Source organism: Megalops cyprinoides, chromosome 23 (assembly GCF_013368585.1).
Source record: "Megalops cyprinoides isolate fMegCyp1 chromosome 23, fMegCyp1.pri, whole genome shotgun sequence".
In the NCBI taxonomy this organism is placed as follows: Eukaryota; Metazoa; Chordata; class Actinopteri; order Elopiformes; family Megalopidae; genus Megalops; species Megalops cyprinoides.
The window spans coordinates 21636038-21655718 of NC_050605.1; the positions used below are offsets into that span (position 1 = coordinate 21636038).

The window sequence follows — 19681 nt, forward strand, 5'->3', positions numbered from 1 at the left end:
GTACCCTTGGGGAAGGTACTTAACCCACAACTGCCGTAAATATCCAGCTGTATAAATGGATAACATGTACAAACTGTAACCTACGTAAGTCGCTCTGGATAAGAGCATCTGCATCTTTTAATAATTTAAAGTAACGTATTGCTTTCTACCACCTCTCTGCGGATCTGGGGGCATCTGTGCACATCTATTGATTAGAGCTCACTCGCTAAGAGCTCTGTTTTTCTCTCCTTTCAAATGCAGTGCAGACACGATGCTTTATGCCCGCACAGACCAAGTGAGAAACAGAAGCTACCCTGTTCATGGAATCAGAGAATTCAGTGTTCCGAGTTCCGCGCTTTGATGTGTTCCCTCAGAGCACAACGTGTCTGTGACACGATCGGAAGTCTGAAAGTGACACGTCAGCTTCTGCAGAGTGTCACGGCATGGGACCGCAGGACAGAGACACGAGAAGACACGGACAGAGGCAACAACCCGGCTCACGCTGACAGCGGCTGACCAGGGGACGTTTGACCCCGCCTCCCGGGACGATCAGCGGGGGACCGGGACACGGGGCTCCTCCCGGCGGGTGTCTGGGTGACGGTCCCTCACCCAGCCGAGCAGCTGAGACCACAGCCACGGGGCAGCAAATGCAAGCCAGCGAGCAGGCAGCCATGTGGCCTAGGGAAGGGAGCAGGGCTTCTAACCCACAGTATGCCGATTCAGTTCCCTGGCTGGATGCTGCCGCTGCACCGATGAGCAATGAACTTATCCCCAATTACATCAGTAAATATATGGAGATGCAAATGACTTAAGTCACTCAGGATAAGAGCGTCTGCTAAGCAAATAGTGTAAAGTCACTTCTGTCTGATTACCCATGCGCCCACAAAACCTGCCGCCCTGTTCTGCTGAAGCGAAAGTGCACATCTCCGCAAAGCAGCCCGCTTACACAGTGCACGTCCTCTGTTTGCCAGGGCTGTTTGAACAGCTGAAAAAACAATCAGTTTAACCATCCCTTCCCAGGGTGCACTGCGGCAAACCAGTTTCACATGCGAACGACAGGGTCCCGCTCTGCCTCTTCCCCACAGGGAGAGCAGCCCACGCACAAAAACAAACTATCTTTCAGCTACGCAGAAACGAAAACCAACACAATTAGCCGAGCCTAACTGGGGCCTTGTTCCCTTTTTAACTGAGCGACTCCTTTTTTCCCTCCATATAACGCAGTGGCACTGTGTAACGCTCAGGCTTTGGGGATGTACCTTCTGTGGGCCTCACTTCCATTCCTCAGGTTTAACTGCACCTGCACGGCTTCAGCTCACACTGGCCCACTGCAGCATCTTGGATTGAGTTGGTATTTTTGTTTTGCCATTTTTATTCTCTAGCTGGCTGGCTGGGCAGCACACAGAAGAGACTCTGGTGCAATTAAAATTGAACTGAAAGTTCTGCCTCCCTCTCCCACACGGCCTTGATGTCTCAGCCTGGACACAGGTAATGAGAGGTCACTCCTGTGAGATTCGAACAGGTCTCAGGCTGGACACAGGTGATGTGTTATGTGAGCTTTCTCCTGTGAGATTGGGACAGGTCTCGGGCTGGACACAGACGGTGTTTTATGTGAGATCACACCTGTGAGATTAGAACAGGTCTCAGGCTGGACACAGGTGATGTGTTATGTGAGCTTTCTCCTGTGAGATTGGGACAGGTCTCGGGCTGCACACAGGAGATCGCTCCGGTGAGACTAGAGTAGGAGCGGCAGGTGTGTCACTCACTAGGTGGCCTTGGCGCTGCCCTGCGCGCTGACGGTCAGCAGGGGGATCCAGGTGCCGCGGTACTCAAAGGCAGCCTGGGTGGTCAGGCCTCCGCCCGAACCTCCTGCTCCTGCGGCACTCTGAGCTGCAGCCTGGGACCCGGAGCCGGAGCCACCTGAGAGAGGGAGAGGGGGAGAGATTGAGAGAGGGAGGGAGGGAGGGGAGAGGGAGAGAGAGGGAGGGAGGGGAGAGGGAGAGAGGGAGGGAGGGGAAAAAGAGAGAGGGAGAGAGAGAGGGAGGGACGGAGGGAGGGAGGGGAGAGGGAGAGAGAGAGGGAGGGAGAGAGAGAGGGAGGGAGGGAGGGAGGGGAGAGGGAGAGAGGGAGAGAGAGGGAGAGAGGGGAGAGGGAGAGAGAGAGGGAGGGAGGGAGGGGAGAGAGACAGAGAGAGAGAGAGGGAGAGAGGGGAGAGGGAGAGAGAGAGGGAGGGAAAGAGGGAGGGAGGGGAAAAAGAGAGAGGGAGAGAGATAGACAAGAGAGGAAGTGGACAGAGAAAAAAATGAGAGTGAGAGAGAGAGAAAGATACAAAGAGAGATAAATATGCTTCTGTACGACACCGCAAACACTGGCAGATGGAGCCTTATGTTCACAGCGGAGACACGAGAGAGGCAGCTGAGATTCAGCACTCCAGCGAAACTCTTTCCACGTCTTAAAACGTGAAAGAGTTCCTGTGAATAATCTTAACCCATTTCAAAAAGAATTCATATTCACCAGAGCTTTGACTTCTGAATGGACTGCTGGTTTTAAACGCAGTAAACATGTCTCAGCTCAACTCAAAGGCACCTGTCATCTCCATATCTCTTCAGCAGAGATACTCAATGCACAGACCAGCAAGCCCTAATACCACATGTTAACAAACCGCATGTTTACAGGCACTAGACAATGTTTTTGGCTGAGGTGTTCTCTCCAGTATTAACAGATCCTATGCCGCAGAGCAGAGGCGTAGAGGTGCTCACCAGCCGGTGTGTTGGTGGGGGCGGGGCTTCCCAGGCTAGGCACGATGAACACTGATTGGATGAAGGAGCCCAGGGCGTTGACGATGTCTCGGAACACCTTGGTGGAGTGCTGCTTCATGTCGTAGGACTGGCAGAAAGACCTGAGCGGGATAAGGGAGGACCAGCAACTCACTACGACAGTATATAATAACACAAAGATCCAATACGCAGTGAGGCTGCAGGTTCAATACCCTGGTGGGGCACAGCCACAGTATCTATTATGAAACGTGTAACCTGAATCTCACATAACTTCCTAGTTTTAGAAATGGAATACTAAGTAAAAAAATATAAGCTCTGCAAGTTTCCCTACATAAATGTTTCTCCTGAGTTTCCATTTGCTGCTTTTTGCTAAGATTGTGACAGTGTGCTACTACAGCACTGAGATAAACCAGCTGCAGTTTTATAAAGCCACTGTCAGCCTGCTGTGTGATAACTGGGCAGGTGTGTCAGCTGCGATCACTGAGTGCGTCAGTCTGGCTGAGAGCCCAGCCCTGGTATTGATTACTCCTCTGCTGCAGCTCAGACTTTACGAGCCCACAGATTCGGCCGGCTTTGTGTGAGATCTGTGGAATGCTGGGTAATGGGGGGGGGGCAGGGGGTTAGAAGGGTGAGGAGGGTCAGGTATTTCATTGAGAGAAGCTGTTTGTGTCTTCAGGAACGCTGCCATTGTAACGCAGTGAGTTCAGACTTGCAGAGCACCAGTGAGGCTTCCCTGTGGTGGGAGGAACAGTCATGGCCACGGTCATGGTTGTGGTCATGATCTTGGTCATGGCCATGATTGTGGTCACAGTCAAGGTGATGGTCATGGTCATGGATGCAGTCAAGGTCACGGTTAAGGTTGAGGTCATGGTGGTGATCATGGTCTTGGTTGCGGTCATAATCATAGTTATGGTCATGGTCACAGTTGAGGTTATGGTAGTGGACATGGTCTTGATCACGGTCATGGTTGTGGTCGCGGTCATGGTTAAGGTCGAGGGCGCGGCCATGGTCACGGTCTCACGGTCCTTACCGCAGCAGGTGGGGCTGCACACACAGCCTATGGATGGACTCCACTGCTACCGCTCTCAGCCACTGTGGCTTCTCCCCGTCCAGGAACTTCACCAGCAGCGACAGGAAGATCTCACACTCCGTCACCTGGGAAACGCACACACGGGGACACACACACGGACACACGCACACACACACACACACACACACACACACACACAAACACAGGGACAACCAACGCGCACACGTACATACAAACGGGCACACACACACACACACACAGGGAATCACACCACTTTTTGTTATCTTGTTTCTTAACTTGTTGATCTAATGATTTAAATTCAATTTTGAAGCATCTTTTATCTTCACAGCAACACACAAGGAAATTAATCCTTAAAAAAGTGACCTAAAAATGATGTCAGGAGTTTTTGTGATTGCCTGCATTAACCAAACCCAACACAAACGATGTAGGCTTCAGCTGCAATTCAGCTGAATTGAGTTGAGATTTGAAGTTCAAATTTCAATCTGAAGTGTCCTTAAACATAAAAGAACATTAAGAAGAAAAGATAACACTCTGAAAGGGACTTCATAATAAAGTCTGACACTTCTGTAGTTCTCCTTACACACGAATCACAGTCAACAGCAACAAAAAGAATTCAGCTGCAGCTCTAAGACCAGCCTTGGATCAAGCTCTGTAGATCTATAGTGTAGTTACGAGAGTGGAGGTGTGAGAGAGGGGGCGGAGCCCTACTGATGCAGGTAAAGCTGCTCCTCTCCCCTCCGCCCTGCAGGTCAGACACCTACCCACTGCACCAGGGCTTCTCTGGACTCATGAAAACCTCTGTTCCGCCCTGCGGTTTAATGTAATGGTCTCTCTAATACACGATCAGGCAGCTTTCACAGGCTTGATTTCTGTCATTTCTGCTGCATCGCTCAGAGGCTTCTGCTGTAGCAGGCTGGAAATGCTTTCCATATTCATGGCCCTTCCCACGGACTGACCCCTCGGCTGAAACGGGCACGCTGTGTGTCAATTGCCGCTATCTGCAAGTTAACTGCTGCGGGTGAACTTTGGTCTAGGAGCCGGCGAGGGTCACAGCTCACTTCCTGGCAGTATAACAAAGCCTTATGATGGCCATTAATCACTCTGCAGAGAGAGGGAGTGCACTGGAGCAGGGTGTGTGTGTGTGTGTGTGTGCGCGCATAGGTATGCGTGTGTATGTGTGAGTGAGTGAGTGAGTGAGTGAGTATGTGTGTGTGTGTGTGGAGGCTGTGTGTGTGTGTGTGTGTGTGTGTGCTCTCACCAGCAGGCTGTAGAAGTGCTTGATGAGCACGGACACCACCCTGAGCAGCCGCATGCAGATGGGGAAGTAGGGCTTCTCCACGGGGGCGGGGGACGCCGCCGCCGCGCTCCCCTGCCGAAACTTGATGTTGGGGGAGAAGAGCTTGATGACCAGAGGGCACACGCGCTCCTTCAGCAGGAAGCTGAACTCCTGGTGCTGCAGAGGAGAGCCACGTCCGTACCATCAGCCAATCAGAGTAGGGAGAGAGCCCAGAGGAGCCAATAAGAACTCAGGACCGCATTACATTATAGTACATTATTGGTATTTAGCAGACACTCTTTTCCAGACTGACTTACATAGGTTACAAGCTTTTACATGTTACCGATTTTACAGCTGAGTATTTACGGAGGCAATTCTGGGTTATGTACCTTGCCCAAGGGTAAAACGGCAGTGCAGCAGCGGGGAATCGAACCAACAACGTTCCGGTTACGTGTTCTGCTCCTTAACCACTATGCTACACTGCCACCACATTAAAAGCCACGCTACATTCAAACCTATGACTGCAGGTTACAAAGCATTCAGAGGAGCACTTGCAAATGTAGAGTGAGCTCTACCTGCCTGAGATAAATCTGTGTTTAAAAATGCATGGAAAGGAGTGGCCACAAAATAGACTGTGGGACAAGATGGGGGATGAAGGCTTTTACGATACAGTTATCTTGAAAAATGTAACGATCCATGAAGCAATAAATGTCCAACTCCAATGAAAATAAATCGCAGCGCAGAGATCACCTCGTCTTCACCGAGAGGAAGCAAGGTGCACTTACCTGCAGAAACACCTCGGGGAAATCATTCAAAACCGACTCCAGGAGCTCCAAACCAAACGTTCGCGTCATCTCCGTCATCCCCACCAGCCAGTAGGGGGCGTCAGCGTTGACCAGCTGGCAAAGGTCCTGCAAGCAGACAGAGAAGTAAGCGTGCATCATCATAATCCGCACTAAGATCACGGCTTCAGAGACACTGGTATGCACTGAACGAGTTAACTGAACCACAGAACAGAAAGGAAGACAGGAAGCCGATGCTTTGACACAGCCATGCTAAACACCGGCTTGACCATGCAGCTACTTGAACTACTTGTATTACTTGCTGTTTATGTTACACGTAGTATCACAACATGTTTCGGATTCTGCGATCTAGTGACTGTGATGTATGGTAGTGAGTGTACTTGGCTTAGTTTATGGGCTGTCTAATCAGGTTAGCACAAGCTCACTTGTGGAAGTGTTGTGCTCACACTCACTGGTCTGGGAGTGTCGTTAGCCTGGTGTGATACTGTTGCCCATTTATCTTGAATGGATACGCCTCTGTTCTTTTGTGCTGGAAGTCATTCTGGACAAGAGCAGACACTCTTATCTAAATGAGTGTAATGTACTGTAATGTATGGGGCAGGAAGGTGAGCGCACAGGTGAATGTGCAGGTGAAGGCGCAGGTGAATGTGCAGGTGAAGGCGCAGGTGAATGTGCAGGTGAAGGCGCAGGTGAATGTGCAGGTGAAGGCACAGGTGAGGAAGACATCGGACGCACCTGAAACAGCATGTAGGCGTCCTTGGCACTAGGTCTCAGTGTGCTGATGGACCGCCGGTTACTGTTGCCAGGGACAGGCGGCGGCTGCTCCACAATACCTGCAGCAGGGCGGGGCAGAAGAGTGGCGTGTGGGTTACACCGGTGTCATGTGACCTGTCTCAGCCAATGAGGCCTAAGGAGGGCCTACTGGATCCTGCTCACCTCTGACACTATTCAGATGAGGAGGTGATGCAGTCACACAAATCTAGAGTAACATTTTTCACACGAGTGTACAGCACTCTGAACAAAATCCTGTGTAGGATGGGACCAAGAGCAATGAAATTAAAAGTGGACAACCACAACAGACTGAACAAAAGGAGAGAAGCAGTTGGAGCCTTTGGACTTGAACTGAAGCCATAGCCTCTGAAACTTCACACAATCTGAGAATGACACAGCAGCTGAGGCTGCGGTGACCCAATAGCTCAGCAGTTAAAAATGAAAACAAGGAAATTAAAAACCTTTTAAGGAGAGGAGGGACTCTGTTTCTGTGAGGAGCGGTAGATTTGATTAAGTGCTGGCGCTGTTGCGCACCCTCAGCGATAACAGAAGGTCAGGAATGCACAGTGTCAATATTCCCAGGAAAACGCAGGCAAAAAAAAAACCCCAGCTCTCGAACCTTTGTGCCGTTCATCCTCGGTGACCATCCTCTCGAAGACCACGGTGACGACCTGCCGCACGGTGGCGGCGGCCGTGTTGTTGGTGATGTTGTCCTTGGTGAAATGCAGCCGAAAGCACAGGACGATGGCCTACAGAGGAGAGGCCCACAGGGCTTTACTCAACAGCGGGGAGAGTCGCTGTCTGTACCAGAGCCACACTACTGAATCACTCACACACACAGACCGTTACAACACAGCTTCCATCTTACTGAAACTGCATGTGTGTGTACAACTTTGTTGTAACTTACAAAATGGCTTTGTATGTACAGTGTGCTGTGCACAGATATATTATATGTTTATGCACATATGAGTGCACTATAGCAGATAAATATATTCCTCTGTATGTGTGAGAGTGTGATTGTACCCCAAAGGATAGATTAGCGTGATCACTCCTCAATTATGTATCATGCACTTGCTAACACACACTAGAGAGTAATTATCTGAATCTCAGTGGTTTTAGTGTGTTTCCGGAGCCTGTGACATTGTGACATTGTGACATTGTGACTTTGTGGCACTGTGGCACTGTAATGCTGTAATGCTGCGACTTTGTAGAGCTGAAACATCATGACACAGTTACGTCGTGACGCAGTGACGTCGTGACGCAGTGACATCGTGACACAGTGACATCGTGACACAGTGACATCGTGACACAGTGACATCGTGACACAGTGATGTGGTGACGCAGTGACGTTGTGACACAGTGATGTGGTGACACTGTGATGCAGTGACGTCGTGACGCAGTGACATCGTGACGCAGTGACGTCGTGACGCAGTGGGCGAGTGCAGGGGTGGGGCCCTACCTTGGACAGCACCTCGTCGTGCACCACCGTGTTGGTGGTGAGCAGCACCAGCACCGTCTGCAGCAGCTTCAGCTCCTCCAGCCCGTTCTCCATCAGCTGCCACAGCATGGCAATGATGTTCCCTGCAGCAGCCTGCACACAGCACAGAGTGAGATACACACACACACACACACACACACATATCACCACACACACGCACACGCACGCACACGCACGCACACACACGCACGCAGACACACACACACACACACACACACACACACACACACACACACACACACACACACACACACACACACACACACACACACACATACAGCTGCCACAGCATGGCAATGATGTTCCCTGCAGCAGCCTGCACACAGCGCAGAGTGAGATACACACACACACATATCAACACACACACACGCACAGGCATATACTCCACACAGGCATATAGCCACCACACAGTATATACACCAACATGCACACAAACAGCGCCATTAGCGCACTGTGAGAGCAGAGTGAGACACAGCTGGCTAAGGCAGTGCCATTGCCCCCAGGCTTCTCCAGACACTGTCCCTCTGTCACCCACAAACGCCCACTGGCTCCAGACAGCTGGCAGTACGACAGTCCCTCCGAGCCTCAAACGTCCGCATTTGGAGGAAAAACCGGCCTCGTGCACGCACACACAGCCCCCCTGCTGTGGCCTACTGAATTTAAGGCTACCGGATATGATTGTAAATAAAGATACGATGTAGGTTCAACTGAGATCACGTTATCCAAAAAGTGATGCAATGTACTGAAATGACAAACTGCAGTGAAAACTGCAAACTGCAATGCAAAAACACAGAGACACTGGACAGCATATAATTAATTATCAATAGCAAGACTTCTGCTGATAGCCTGTTGTATCATTTCCCCCATTGCTGCCCTCAGACACACAAAGCAGGGCTAACGCTGTGGCAGGAAGCTATAGGCCGCAGCAAAAACCTCTGATGCCATGATAATGTTATTTTGCTGATAACACCCAAGCCCCGTCAACAGAGGGACTGTAAATACTGTTAGGGAAATACACAGTCTGGAGGACCGGGGGAAGGAGGGGGACCTCAGGTCACACCATGAGTTTCACTGCTCTCACTGTCAACAGCTAAAGATCATCAGACATGAAATCTCTCTGGATATATTTCCTTTTCAAGTCTGAGAAAGGTCACCTTAATTAGATCAGTTTCTTTAACATGTGTTACCACTCACTCAGTACCCCAGGCAGTGACCCTGCCTTCAAATACACACACACACACGGACACACACACACACGTACACACACACACACACACACACACGCACACGCACACGCACACGCACACGCACACGCACACGCACACTCACATACACGCACACACACACACACACGCACACACACACACACACATACACGCACACATACATGCACACAAACACACACAGACACACACACACATGCTGACTGGGAGCCCCCCGGCTGATCTCTGTGGCCTCACCTCGGACACGACCTCGTGGGACATGAGTCTCTGGATGGCAGCCAGGCACAGCTGCGTAATCTTGGGCTCCTTAGTGCCGCAGCCCATGAGGAAGGGCTGCACCACCTCCGAGCTGTTCTCCTTCAGAGCTGCGGGGAGACACAGACACTCTACAATACCACCAGATATTTGGCTCCTGGTTCCTGCTTTTTCACACTTCCTTATCCAGGAGGGTCCGATTACAACAGGAGGTTCTGCTGCTGTGTGTATTGCTATACTACCTCTAAATGTTCTGCTTTAGGCCACGCCCCTTCATTGATATTCTTAACAAATCAGCAAATCAAAACACTTATAGCTTCAACAATCGCGGCAGCAGAGCTTTTAACACCAAACGCAGGGAGCAGACTATCTGGACCATATCCAGAACATCAATGACTCAATCTTGCTTAACCGTACAGTAAGCTATTGCATAACGCTGTTATCGTACAGTACATCACCTAGCACTGCAGCAGCCTGCCAAGAGCACTCAAACCAGTTCGTATGAAGTCTGATTTATTCAACGACACGCAGACCAAAGATATGCTTCCCAATGTGTCTGACAAATCAGACCGCCATTCCCTCTGTAAGCATCAGTCTTGCTCCGTTGTCCCCCATGACAGGTACATGAAAGACATTAGTCATCCACACCAACAGATGGCGCCATGGAGCAGACCCCACCCACCTGCCAGGATATCTGTGTTCCTTGCAGCGATGGTTTTGATCTTCACAATCCCAGATTCTGCTGCCTGGAAAGAGAATATGAGTATTTTATACTTTTGAATATTGCTGTGAAAATGATCAGTTGAGACCAGAAAAAATACTGTAAATGATACAAAGCTTTCTTTCAGAGCAAGATGAACTGAAAGGAAAAGATTTGATAGTTCACTGATATCACACACATCAGTTATCACTTAAGCCAAGATATCTTATACATCTCTCTCTTACATTTCTTTTATAAAAGGATGAAATGCATTTGCATTTTGACAGTGTTTTTTTAAACACAATAACACTCTTGTAACACTGCAGCACATGACAAATAAAACAGAAAGTCAACAGGTTTCAGCAGCAAACTCAAAAGGAAGAAAGACCTGCGGTTATTTGCTAATATACAGACTTCCACATTAACCTAGTCCAACCTCAAACTGAGTAAACTCTGAGCAAGCCAATGTTGGCCTTTTTCCTCTGTCAGCTTAGGAGCACTGCCTACCGGCCGACTGTAAGGAGCCCCCATCCCACATCACGGTGCTGCCCGTATTACCCAGAATTCAGCAGTCTCAGCAGCCACATTATCTCACACCAGCAGAGAGACCTCTCAGAGGACCATCAGGCCTGTTTCAACTTCCTCTCCACCTCCCTCTGCTCAGCCGTAAGGTAGCACACTCCTGTGACACATATTAACTACAGATCTCGTGACTTTGATTTATGGAAGTGTGTGCACTTGGCTTCTCTTAGTTCCTAGGCTGTTAGTAGGGCTTGAACAGTGTCTTGCTCACAGTCACTAGTCTGTGAATGTTGTTACTGGTGCTGGTCTGACACTGTCGCCTATTCAGCTTGAATGGATACACTTCTCTTCTTTTGTCCTGGACGTTGTTTTGAATAAAACAACTTCATCTGCTAAATGAATGTAATGTAATGTGCAGCCGCAAACAGCCGTAGCCTGACAGCTGTAATCAACTCTGTGACTGTCTGCTTACAAGAAGTTAGGGTGAACTGACTCACCCGACCGACCCAAAATTTGCGGTCAACTCTATGCATCTGCAAACAGTCAGAGGCTGACAAAGCCAGTATTTTCAGCGCAGATCTGAATCTGACGTTTTGTACCGCTGATCTGCCATTAACACGCCCAGACACGTTCCTCCTGTCACCAGAGAAGCAGGGGCCCATAAACCTGCAGCTGATGCAAATCTCACCGCAGGAAGCACCCGATGGCTCAACAGGTTTGCTTTGTTTGCAGACACATTTGCATCGTCCGCCAGCAATTAGAAAAACAAACACAAAACTCGGCCAGGCTAAAATCCTTGGCATGACCTACTGTGACGCTGGGAGAAAGCCGAGCAACGGATCCTGAATCTCGCTGACAAACGATCAAGGCCAGGCCCCACGATTATCGTGCGACACCATCGTAACTGAAGCTTGAAATTAAAAAGCGAGCGCGGTCTGAGGGTGATACCTGGGGAAAGCTCATGGATGGATTCATCACCAGCCCGTGCCAAACGGGCGGCCTTCACACAGCTTAATAACAAACGCTCGGGGTCGGCCAACCAATCACCTTCCCTGGGCGTAAGAAACCCTTGGTGTCATTTAACATTCACAGTGCACCCTTCTTCATTAGAGCGTTGGTCCGGCGGAATCACCCCACCCGTTCTCTGACACCACAGCAGATGAACGTGCCGGGGTGCACCACCCTCCAAACTTGCCTGGCAAAACGACACGCATCACAGCGGAGCTGTGCCGTGCAGCGCTCTCACACACAAAGCCCTGGGTGCTGTTACACAATACAAACACCGCACATCTACTGCACTCCACATGTGCCTTCATGCCTCAGAGAAACAGCCACACGGGAAAAAAGCCCAAGCCTTCATTTTTACACCCAATCAGCTGCGACCACAGCTGACTTATGTAATTCGGTCCACTGAAAAAGACCAATAACGCTGAAAGAAAAAAAAAAAAAAACTAAAGCAATTTTGGAATTTATGTACTACATAGAGAACTGGTAGGGTTAAGTCATTTGACCTTTCAAAACCAATGACTGACCTGAAGATTACATGCCATTTCATGCTGTTCAGAAATGAAAAAACATATGCAGTCAAAAGTTTGGACACACCTGATTAAGATAATGGGAAACATGCATTCAAAGACATCTTGATTTAAAGACTTATGCTTAAATGCTTGAAATATGTTTCTTCGACAAACATAAATGTTAAAGTTGATGCCTATGTATGAATTTCTTTCCAAAAAAAAAATCAACTTAAAAACATATTTTGGCTACTTTAAAGAATCTAAAATATAGGATTAGTCTTGATTTAACACTTTATAACACTTTTGAACACTTTTTTGGTCACCGCATAATTCCACTTGTTTTATTTCACAGTTTTGATGTCTTTACTATTATTCTAAAATGAAATAAAAATAAAGAATAAAGAAAAACCCTTCTATGAATAAGTGTGTCAAAACTTTTGACTGGTAGTGTATTTTTATTATCTTTGAGGTATTGGACAAACAGTGTCTGATTAATAATTTTTGCTATCTGCTGATCATGCCCTTGGTGCTACTTTTTTTAGCGGTCTTTTATATTTCATTTAACTTTGTAAGTAGACAATCAACAACACTTGACCTCCTGAACTCTTGGTCACCAGGCAACAGAACACAGAGGTAGGTTGGTGTTGTGTGAAAAGGTTAGCTTTATCACCATGGCAACATTTGAAATTAATCTTCAAAGTCTCCCTCCTCTCTTCTGTTCGGGTCCAAGAGATGCTGGATTTTAAAGGGCAAGGAGAGGACACTGCAAAACCATATAGAGCGTTCTCAAATCATTCTGTGCAGGCTGCAGCCAAGAAAAACATCCGTACAGAACTACAGAGATGTGGCTTCAAACCAGATGGGAGTTCAGCACAGTCTTCCTAGCCTGGGAATGCAGCGAATGTTTACCACAACTCTTTCAGCAGTGGATAATACATGCATGCATGCATGCACGTGTGTAATGCATGTGGGGTTTAACTCCAGTGTTCTTTGATCAAAATATAAAGAGAAGTTTCAGCCGTTGCTTTTCATATGTCTGGGAGAGATGGAACATTGGAATTCCTGAATCAGAGCTTCGGGGTGTCCCTCTGAGACAGAGGAGGCAGGGAGGGGGAGAGAGTTGTGTGTGTGTGTGTGTGTGTGTGTGTGTGTGTATGTGTGTGTGTGTTGAGGGAGGGGGGGGGTCGTACGAGAGAGGCAGATACTTTAAGGGGATACTTCAAGGTTTCCGCTACGCTCATTTTTCATCTGTCACGATGTCAGATAGGGCTGAAAAATTTCCGTCATTATGAAATTTTCACATTATCATTTTCACAGAGAAGCAAATCAGTGTTTTGCTGGTATGGAATAAAGCCTTCCAACAGGTATACAGCATGACACATATGATATGTTTTACAAACACTTGGTAATTCCGCTAAACTGATTTGCTCTGTAATGAAAATTAGTTAGGCTGTTCCCATAATATTCACAGAATTTTTTGTGAGCACTAGCACGAAGAAGCACCCTGAAATGCATGAGACAGTAATTCAACAAAAACAAAATGAATTCAAGACTTCATTTATTTTTGGTACTTTAACTTATAAAATTAATTTTGAACATCAAAACCTGAAAGCTAAGGGAAAAGAAATGATGATGATCTGGAAAGTCATTAAATCATTAAAAAGAAATGATGATGATCTGGAAAGTCTGTATTTCATTGCCTAAATGACAGATGAGTTTAAAATTTCTCTGCTGAAGCTTACAAAATTTCATAAATGACGGCTAATTGTCAGCGAAAGAGGGAGAGAGACACATGCATCGTCCATGACCTTTGACCTGTTCTCCCCTGTTCTCTGAGGCTCATGCCTCCTCCAGCACTTGAGTCTTTCCAACGCCAGATGTTCACTCTGGAGAACAGTGATCACCCGTTTGCGGGTGCTCTCTTTTTTTTTTTTTTTTTGTATCTGTATCTGCATCTCCACATCCAGACTACATTCACCTCACCTGGGCTCATCAGGCCTCAGCCTGCACAGAACACCCACCAACTGAATCAACGTGGAAGGACAGAGATGGGAAGCAGAGGAGAAACTCCATCTCCCCAAAGGCTGACTCTGATCCACGATGACGAGTTATAAATAGCCTTCTACGGTCTGTCACCTTTTAAGTCCAGGTGCTGGAGCACTTTGTGAGGTAGAGTAACGGCAGAAAATGCGTCACACGTTACTGTAAGTTCACCCCAGGGGGCCGGGGGATAGCTGATGGCCGAGGAGGGCACTACGGTCGGGAGGGAAAGACACTGCCCCAGTGGGCTGCCCTGTACGGGCCTGCTTCAGTATGCCCACAACTGTGTGGTTACCCTGCCTTTCTGAGACAACATGAAGGACAGAAAAACAGCTCACAGTGACTGCTTTCCACAGAAACTCCGCAGCAAAAAATAAAAAAAAAGAGGCGAAAATCGATCTTTAATTTATCGATCATGAATTTGTGGGTAAAAGCACCCAGTGTGGCTAAAAAAAGCACTGTATCATGCAGCATCTTTAGAGAATCCACAGAAGACATTATCAGCTTGTTAATATGGCATACACAAGACCAAGGCTGCTCAACCCCTGGCATACCGCATTTTTCTCTATACCTAATGTTCAAAGGGGAAGTTCATTCACTGCTCACACTGTAAATTATACAGTATGATTGCTTTTTCTCGTGAATCTATTTAAAATGCACTGCTTTCATAGCCAAACCCAAAACTTCATTTTGCAAAAATAAATCATAATTAAAACAATAGCAGAGGAGCCATGGGCTCATAATTCTCATAAAAGATTATTACCACCAATCCAAAGCAGGAAGCTTTTATAATTGGTTTTCAATACAAAGGCAAATTTAATATGTTTGTTGTTAGCTTCAATCCGTCTCATTAAAGTTGCAGGCTTTCCTGCAGCTGGCTAAATTGACTTTATAGTTAAGTCTGTCATTGTAGTTTAGGAAGGATTTTTTTTCCTGATAAAATGAGGGATTAGCTTTATCTGAGAAGGCAATTAAATTCTGAAAATTCCCCCATCACCATAAATCAAGTAGTAAATAGTTTATAGAACAACAGAAGATGGAACTTCAACTTTCTAATGAACCCATCTTGTAAAAATAAAACCCAGCTAAAACTCCTCTGAAAACAAATGCTGCTTAGCTGATCCATATTAAACCCTCGCCATTTTTGGATAGTGTGCTTTGTTTGTGCTTAACAGGGAATTAGAAGTCTAAAAGTTGGACATGTTCGCTGTATGCTAGTTCTATTGTTACGAATAATTTCTTAAGTCCCTTCTAACGAGTCACACACAAATGGATCGAACACATAAGCAAGAGAAATTTGTGAGTCAGGCGTAGTATATGTCCAGTCCTTGGAAGAAAATGCAATCAGTTGCACCCCGCACACCCAGATAGAGGCAGTCAGTGTTTGTAGCCAACAGGTTGCCAGTTCAATTCCCTGCTGAGGCACTGCTGCTGTACCCAAGGGCAAGGTACCTAACCCATAAGTGCCTTAGTAAATATCCAGCTGTAAAAACGGATAACATGTGAAAACTGTAACCTATTTTAGCCAAGCTGGATATGAGTGCATGCTAAATGGCAATAATGTAATGTAATGTAATCTGCCACTCTCTGTGCTAGGTACAGTCATGGCTGAGACAGTACCATTACTGTTATGTTCCTCCCTGCCTTTTAGAAAACCCCAGGGACTGTGTGGCCAGTCCCACGCCCGCCCTTCTTGCCCACAGGAATGGAACGGTTTCCAAAGCAAGTGATCCACACAGAGCTATCCCTGTGCTGTCAGCAAACGCCCCAAACTTAGTCCCGTCCCAGCTGTACAGGGCCGGGAAGCAGAAACAAGGTTGCAGAATTTCATTGCCAGCCGTGGGGTTAACCACACAGGAAGTAAGAACAGCAGACCTTTCAGTTCTTCAGCACTGCTTTTTAAAAAAGGAACACGGGTTTAAGGCTGCAACAGCAACACTGATTCAGCGTCACATTCAGCACATAAGAATTCACCTCCCCCCTCCTCAGAGCTGTGCGTTCTAAGAATTGTGCAGTAACGTAATCACAACACTACGCTCCCTCGTAGGCTTCTGACACAGACTGTGGAACAGCTAGATACTTCCAAACATTTAAACATCAACTTCAACTGAACTTTCCAGAAGAAGAGTGTGAAGAAAATTTAAATGACAAATAACTTGAGATTCACTCCTGGTCTGCAGTCTACTGTTAGGCTAATAGCTGCCAATGACAGAATCTGCCAGAGAAAAGATATGGAATGTCATTTACCTGGCATCACTTTCCACTGCCTAAAGATCGCTAGGTTCAGCTGACTGTTCAAAACGTTCACCTGCCTGCACTGTACCTCCTATAGTCGCCCATATCGTATAAAAACCAGAGAAAAGCTGACACAATGTCTACATCAAAACAATGGCAAATTCCTCTCTACAAAACCGTGAAAGCAACAGGGGCCTACCTATGGTCTTCCTGCATTGAGCAGCAAATTTGCAGCTGGTGTCAAGATGACCCCTTGAACTAATCTAGGCTTCAACTGCCAAAGGAAATGAACAAGTGAGTGACGTCATCAGCCAGACCCACACAGACCCACAGCGGGTCAGTAACCTCACCACTCTCTCCTGATTTAGCAGCACATCAGTGTCCTGTCAAACGCAATTATCCACTGCGGGTGTGTGGAACAATACGACACGGGCGGCTTGAGGGTTTGAACATGGAAACCACAGCTGGATGCGCCAGCCTTCCGAACTTTACCCTTCCAATTGCCCTTTTCCCAGTCATTCTCTCATGAGTATGAGACACAGGTCAGACAGAGCGGTGCACCGCCATCAAAGACAGCAGGAAAAGCTAAATCAGTCCCAGACCAGCTTTAAAGCAAAGACTCCATACGGCAAAGGGTGTACGTGGAAGACTAAATCAGTCCCAGATCAGTTCTGAAGCACAGGCACCGTACAGCAGGGATGTATGTGAAGGAATTAATTAATCCCAGATCAGTTTTAAAGCAAAGGCTTCATGCAGCAGGGGTGTTACATGAAAGACTAAATCAACCCCAGATCAGTTTTAAAGCACAGACACCGTATGGAAAGGGTGTGCTGGTCTCTCTTTGTATGCCACATTGAGGAAGGTTTCTTACATCACGTTTCGCTTAGCAGATGCTTTTACATAGCTCATAAACCATCCAATGCAGCTGGATACTTAATGAGGCAATCTGGGTTAAGCACATCGTCTATGGGTATAACAGCAGTGCCCCAGCTGGGAATCAAACCAGCAACCTCTGGGTTGTGAGCTGTGCTCTTTATGCCACGCTGTTGGTTCTCAGACAGACCACACTGTGTTAGGGGTGGATTCTGAGCAGGATACGGAGAGATGGGGTTCCGGCAGCTCCCGTGGGTGACAGGTTTTTAACATGCCGAGGTCACCCAGTCTGATGTCACCTGCCACCTCTCTATCGCAGGTAAGCTGGAGAGGAGGTAAACCCATGAAGGTCCCTCCTCTCCACTTCCTCTCAGTCAGAACGGAGATGGCATGTCCGGCCTGGTCCTGTGTACTTCCGCCCCCGACCTCAATGAGCACGCAGTCAAGGTGACTGTATGATTCCACAAACTCCACTCTAAATGTGATTTAATTTAAACAACACAGAAGAAGAGAGGGGACCCAGGATGCTTCAAAAACGAGGCTTCTCACATCAATGCTTTCTGTCTTCTTCCTACAGACTGTATCACACGATCCAGCTCAAAAGGCCCTATTCAGCAGGCCTCACACTCTTAAACTCTGACACCCATTACTATTCACTCATTTTTTTTTTATTTTCGCTCTTTCAAATTACACAACAGGACTCACATTTCTTCAGAAAAGCGCTCCAAACTATGGCACCGCGGGAGTGCAGCGCCTTCTGATAATGCTGTCACTAGTGCCGGAGTATTCTGAGAAGGTATGATTCACCGGGAGCTCCGGCAAAAGGGGCTCGAACTGATTACAGGAAAAGGGTATTCATGCGTTACAGCAGCTCAGCCAATCAGCACAGGGCAAACAGAACAGCAGTGGATTTAGCTGCGGCAGGGGGGCATGTTTAGTGCGGTGTTTACCGCAGAAACACCGCCGACAACATGAGCCGACACCACTGGCAAGCATTATCAATCCTTCCAGCCGCAACAAACCAGTGATGGGAATCCGCGCAGCTGCCTGTTCTTCAGGGCCGTTACGAACCGTAATACCAGGGCGAGCCGGAGAAAGGCAAGAGCAGGAGCTCTAGCTCAACGTATAAGAAGACAACAGGGAGGCCCAGTGCAGCCAATGTTACAGCAGAGCACGCCTCTTTCGGCATGCAAGGCGTGATGGCAAAAACACCCTGAGGGGAAATAGGATTTTTTTTCCCCACCCTCAGGGGAAACCTGAAAGCTTCCTGCCTCTGGTCAAGGTTGGGATTTTATTGATTTTTTTTTTGGACATCTAAGATACTTATCCTTTTTTCATTTTTTTCCCAGCAAGCTTAAAACAGCTTCACACTGTCAAAAACTAGAATTAACATGTACCTTCACATGGCAGGTAGCTCTGTAAAAAAAGACTGTAAAGTTACAAGTTGCAAATGTGCTCTTTGATGGCACTCTGGGTCCTGCCTGTGTTATGAAATGGATCCTAATTCATGTCAGACTCTTAATGCATTCACTTTAACTCAAAAATCAGATTAAATCATAAAACACCTTTATCTTAACCAACCACATCCTTTGTTCCTTCATATGACAAAATATTGTCTCGTACTGAACAGTTTTCATTCTCAGCGATGGTTGATGTTGAACTAATTAACAGGGAAAGACAACAGATGACACCTAAAACAATGATGACACTGCACTGAGAGTTAAGCAGACTAGTCAGTGGCGTTCAGATACAGGGTATCCTTTCCATTTGCAGGGGACACGTTCAAAAGATCTGTTTTTTTTTTTCTCCTGAGGTCTTTAACTATTTCCAAATGGGTCAACACGGTAATTGGCTGCAGAAGACCAACTTTATGTTACGCTTGCACTCTGTCTGTATGTCTGAGGGAATCTGTCACACAATAAGCCAGAGACTCAGAGCTGCGCCGCAATGTAACATATTATGGAGTGTGAGTTTCACTCATTTCTGGCCTGTCATGTAAGCAGTGTAAAGGGCCTCAATATATGCTGTTTCACCACTGGCACTGTGAATGGCAGATCTGCATTCCTACACATTACGACACTGAAAACAGGTCTGGTGTGTTGCAACTGTGGTGTGCCCAGGAGTGTTAATAAAGTCACACTTGCCTGAAGCCATTGTTGTGTTT

General features: G+C 47.3%; 1 protein-coding gene across 4 annotated transcripts in view; it reads right to left on the minus strand.

The window, feature by feature from the left end:
• The window catches only part of LOC118770203 (protein MON2 homolog), a 38580-nt gene that overhangs the window by 17362 nt on the left and 1537 nt on the right, over positions 1–19681 (minus strand). For all 4 annotated transcript variants that reach the window (XM_036517734.1, XM_036517737.1, XM_036517735.1 and 1 more), the window contains 10 exons: positions 10313–10376; positions 9613–9740; positions 8114–8245; positions 7274–7403; positions 6619–6716; positions 5866–5991; positions 5063–5257; positions 3784–3908; positions 2736–2875; positions 1743–1896 (listed from right to left, as the gene is read on the minus strand). In XM_036517734.1, the coding sequence (XP_036373627.1) occupies positions 1743–1896; positions 2736–2875; positions 3784–3908; positions 5063–5257; positions 5866–5991; positions 6619–6716; positions 7274–7403; positions 8114–8245; positions 9613–9740; positions 10313–10376 (1292 nt within the window). The remainder of the gene's footprint in view (positions 1–1742; positions 1897–2735; positions 2876–3783; positions 3909–5062; positions 5258–5865; positions 5992–6618; positions 6717–7273; positions 7404–8113; positions 8246–9612; positions 9741–10312; positions 10377–19681) is intronic.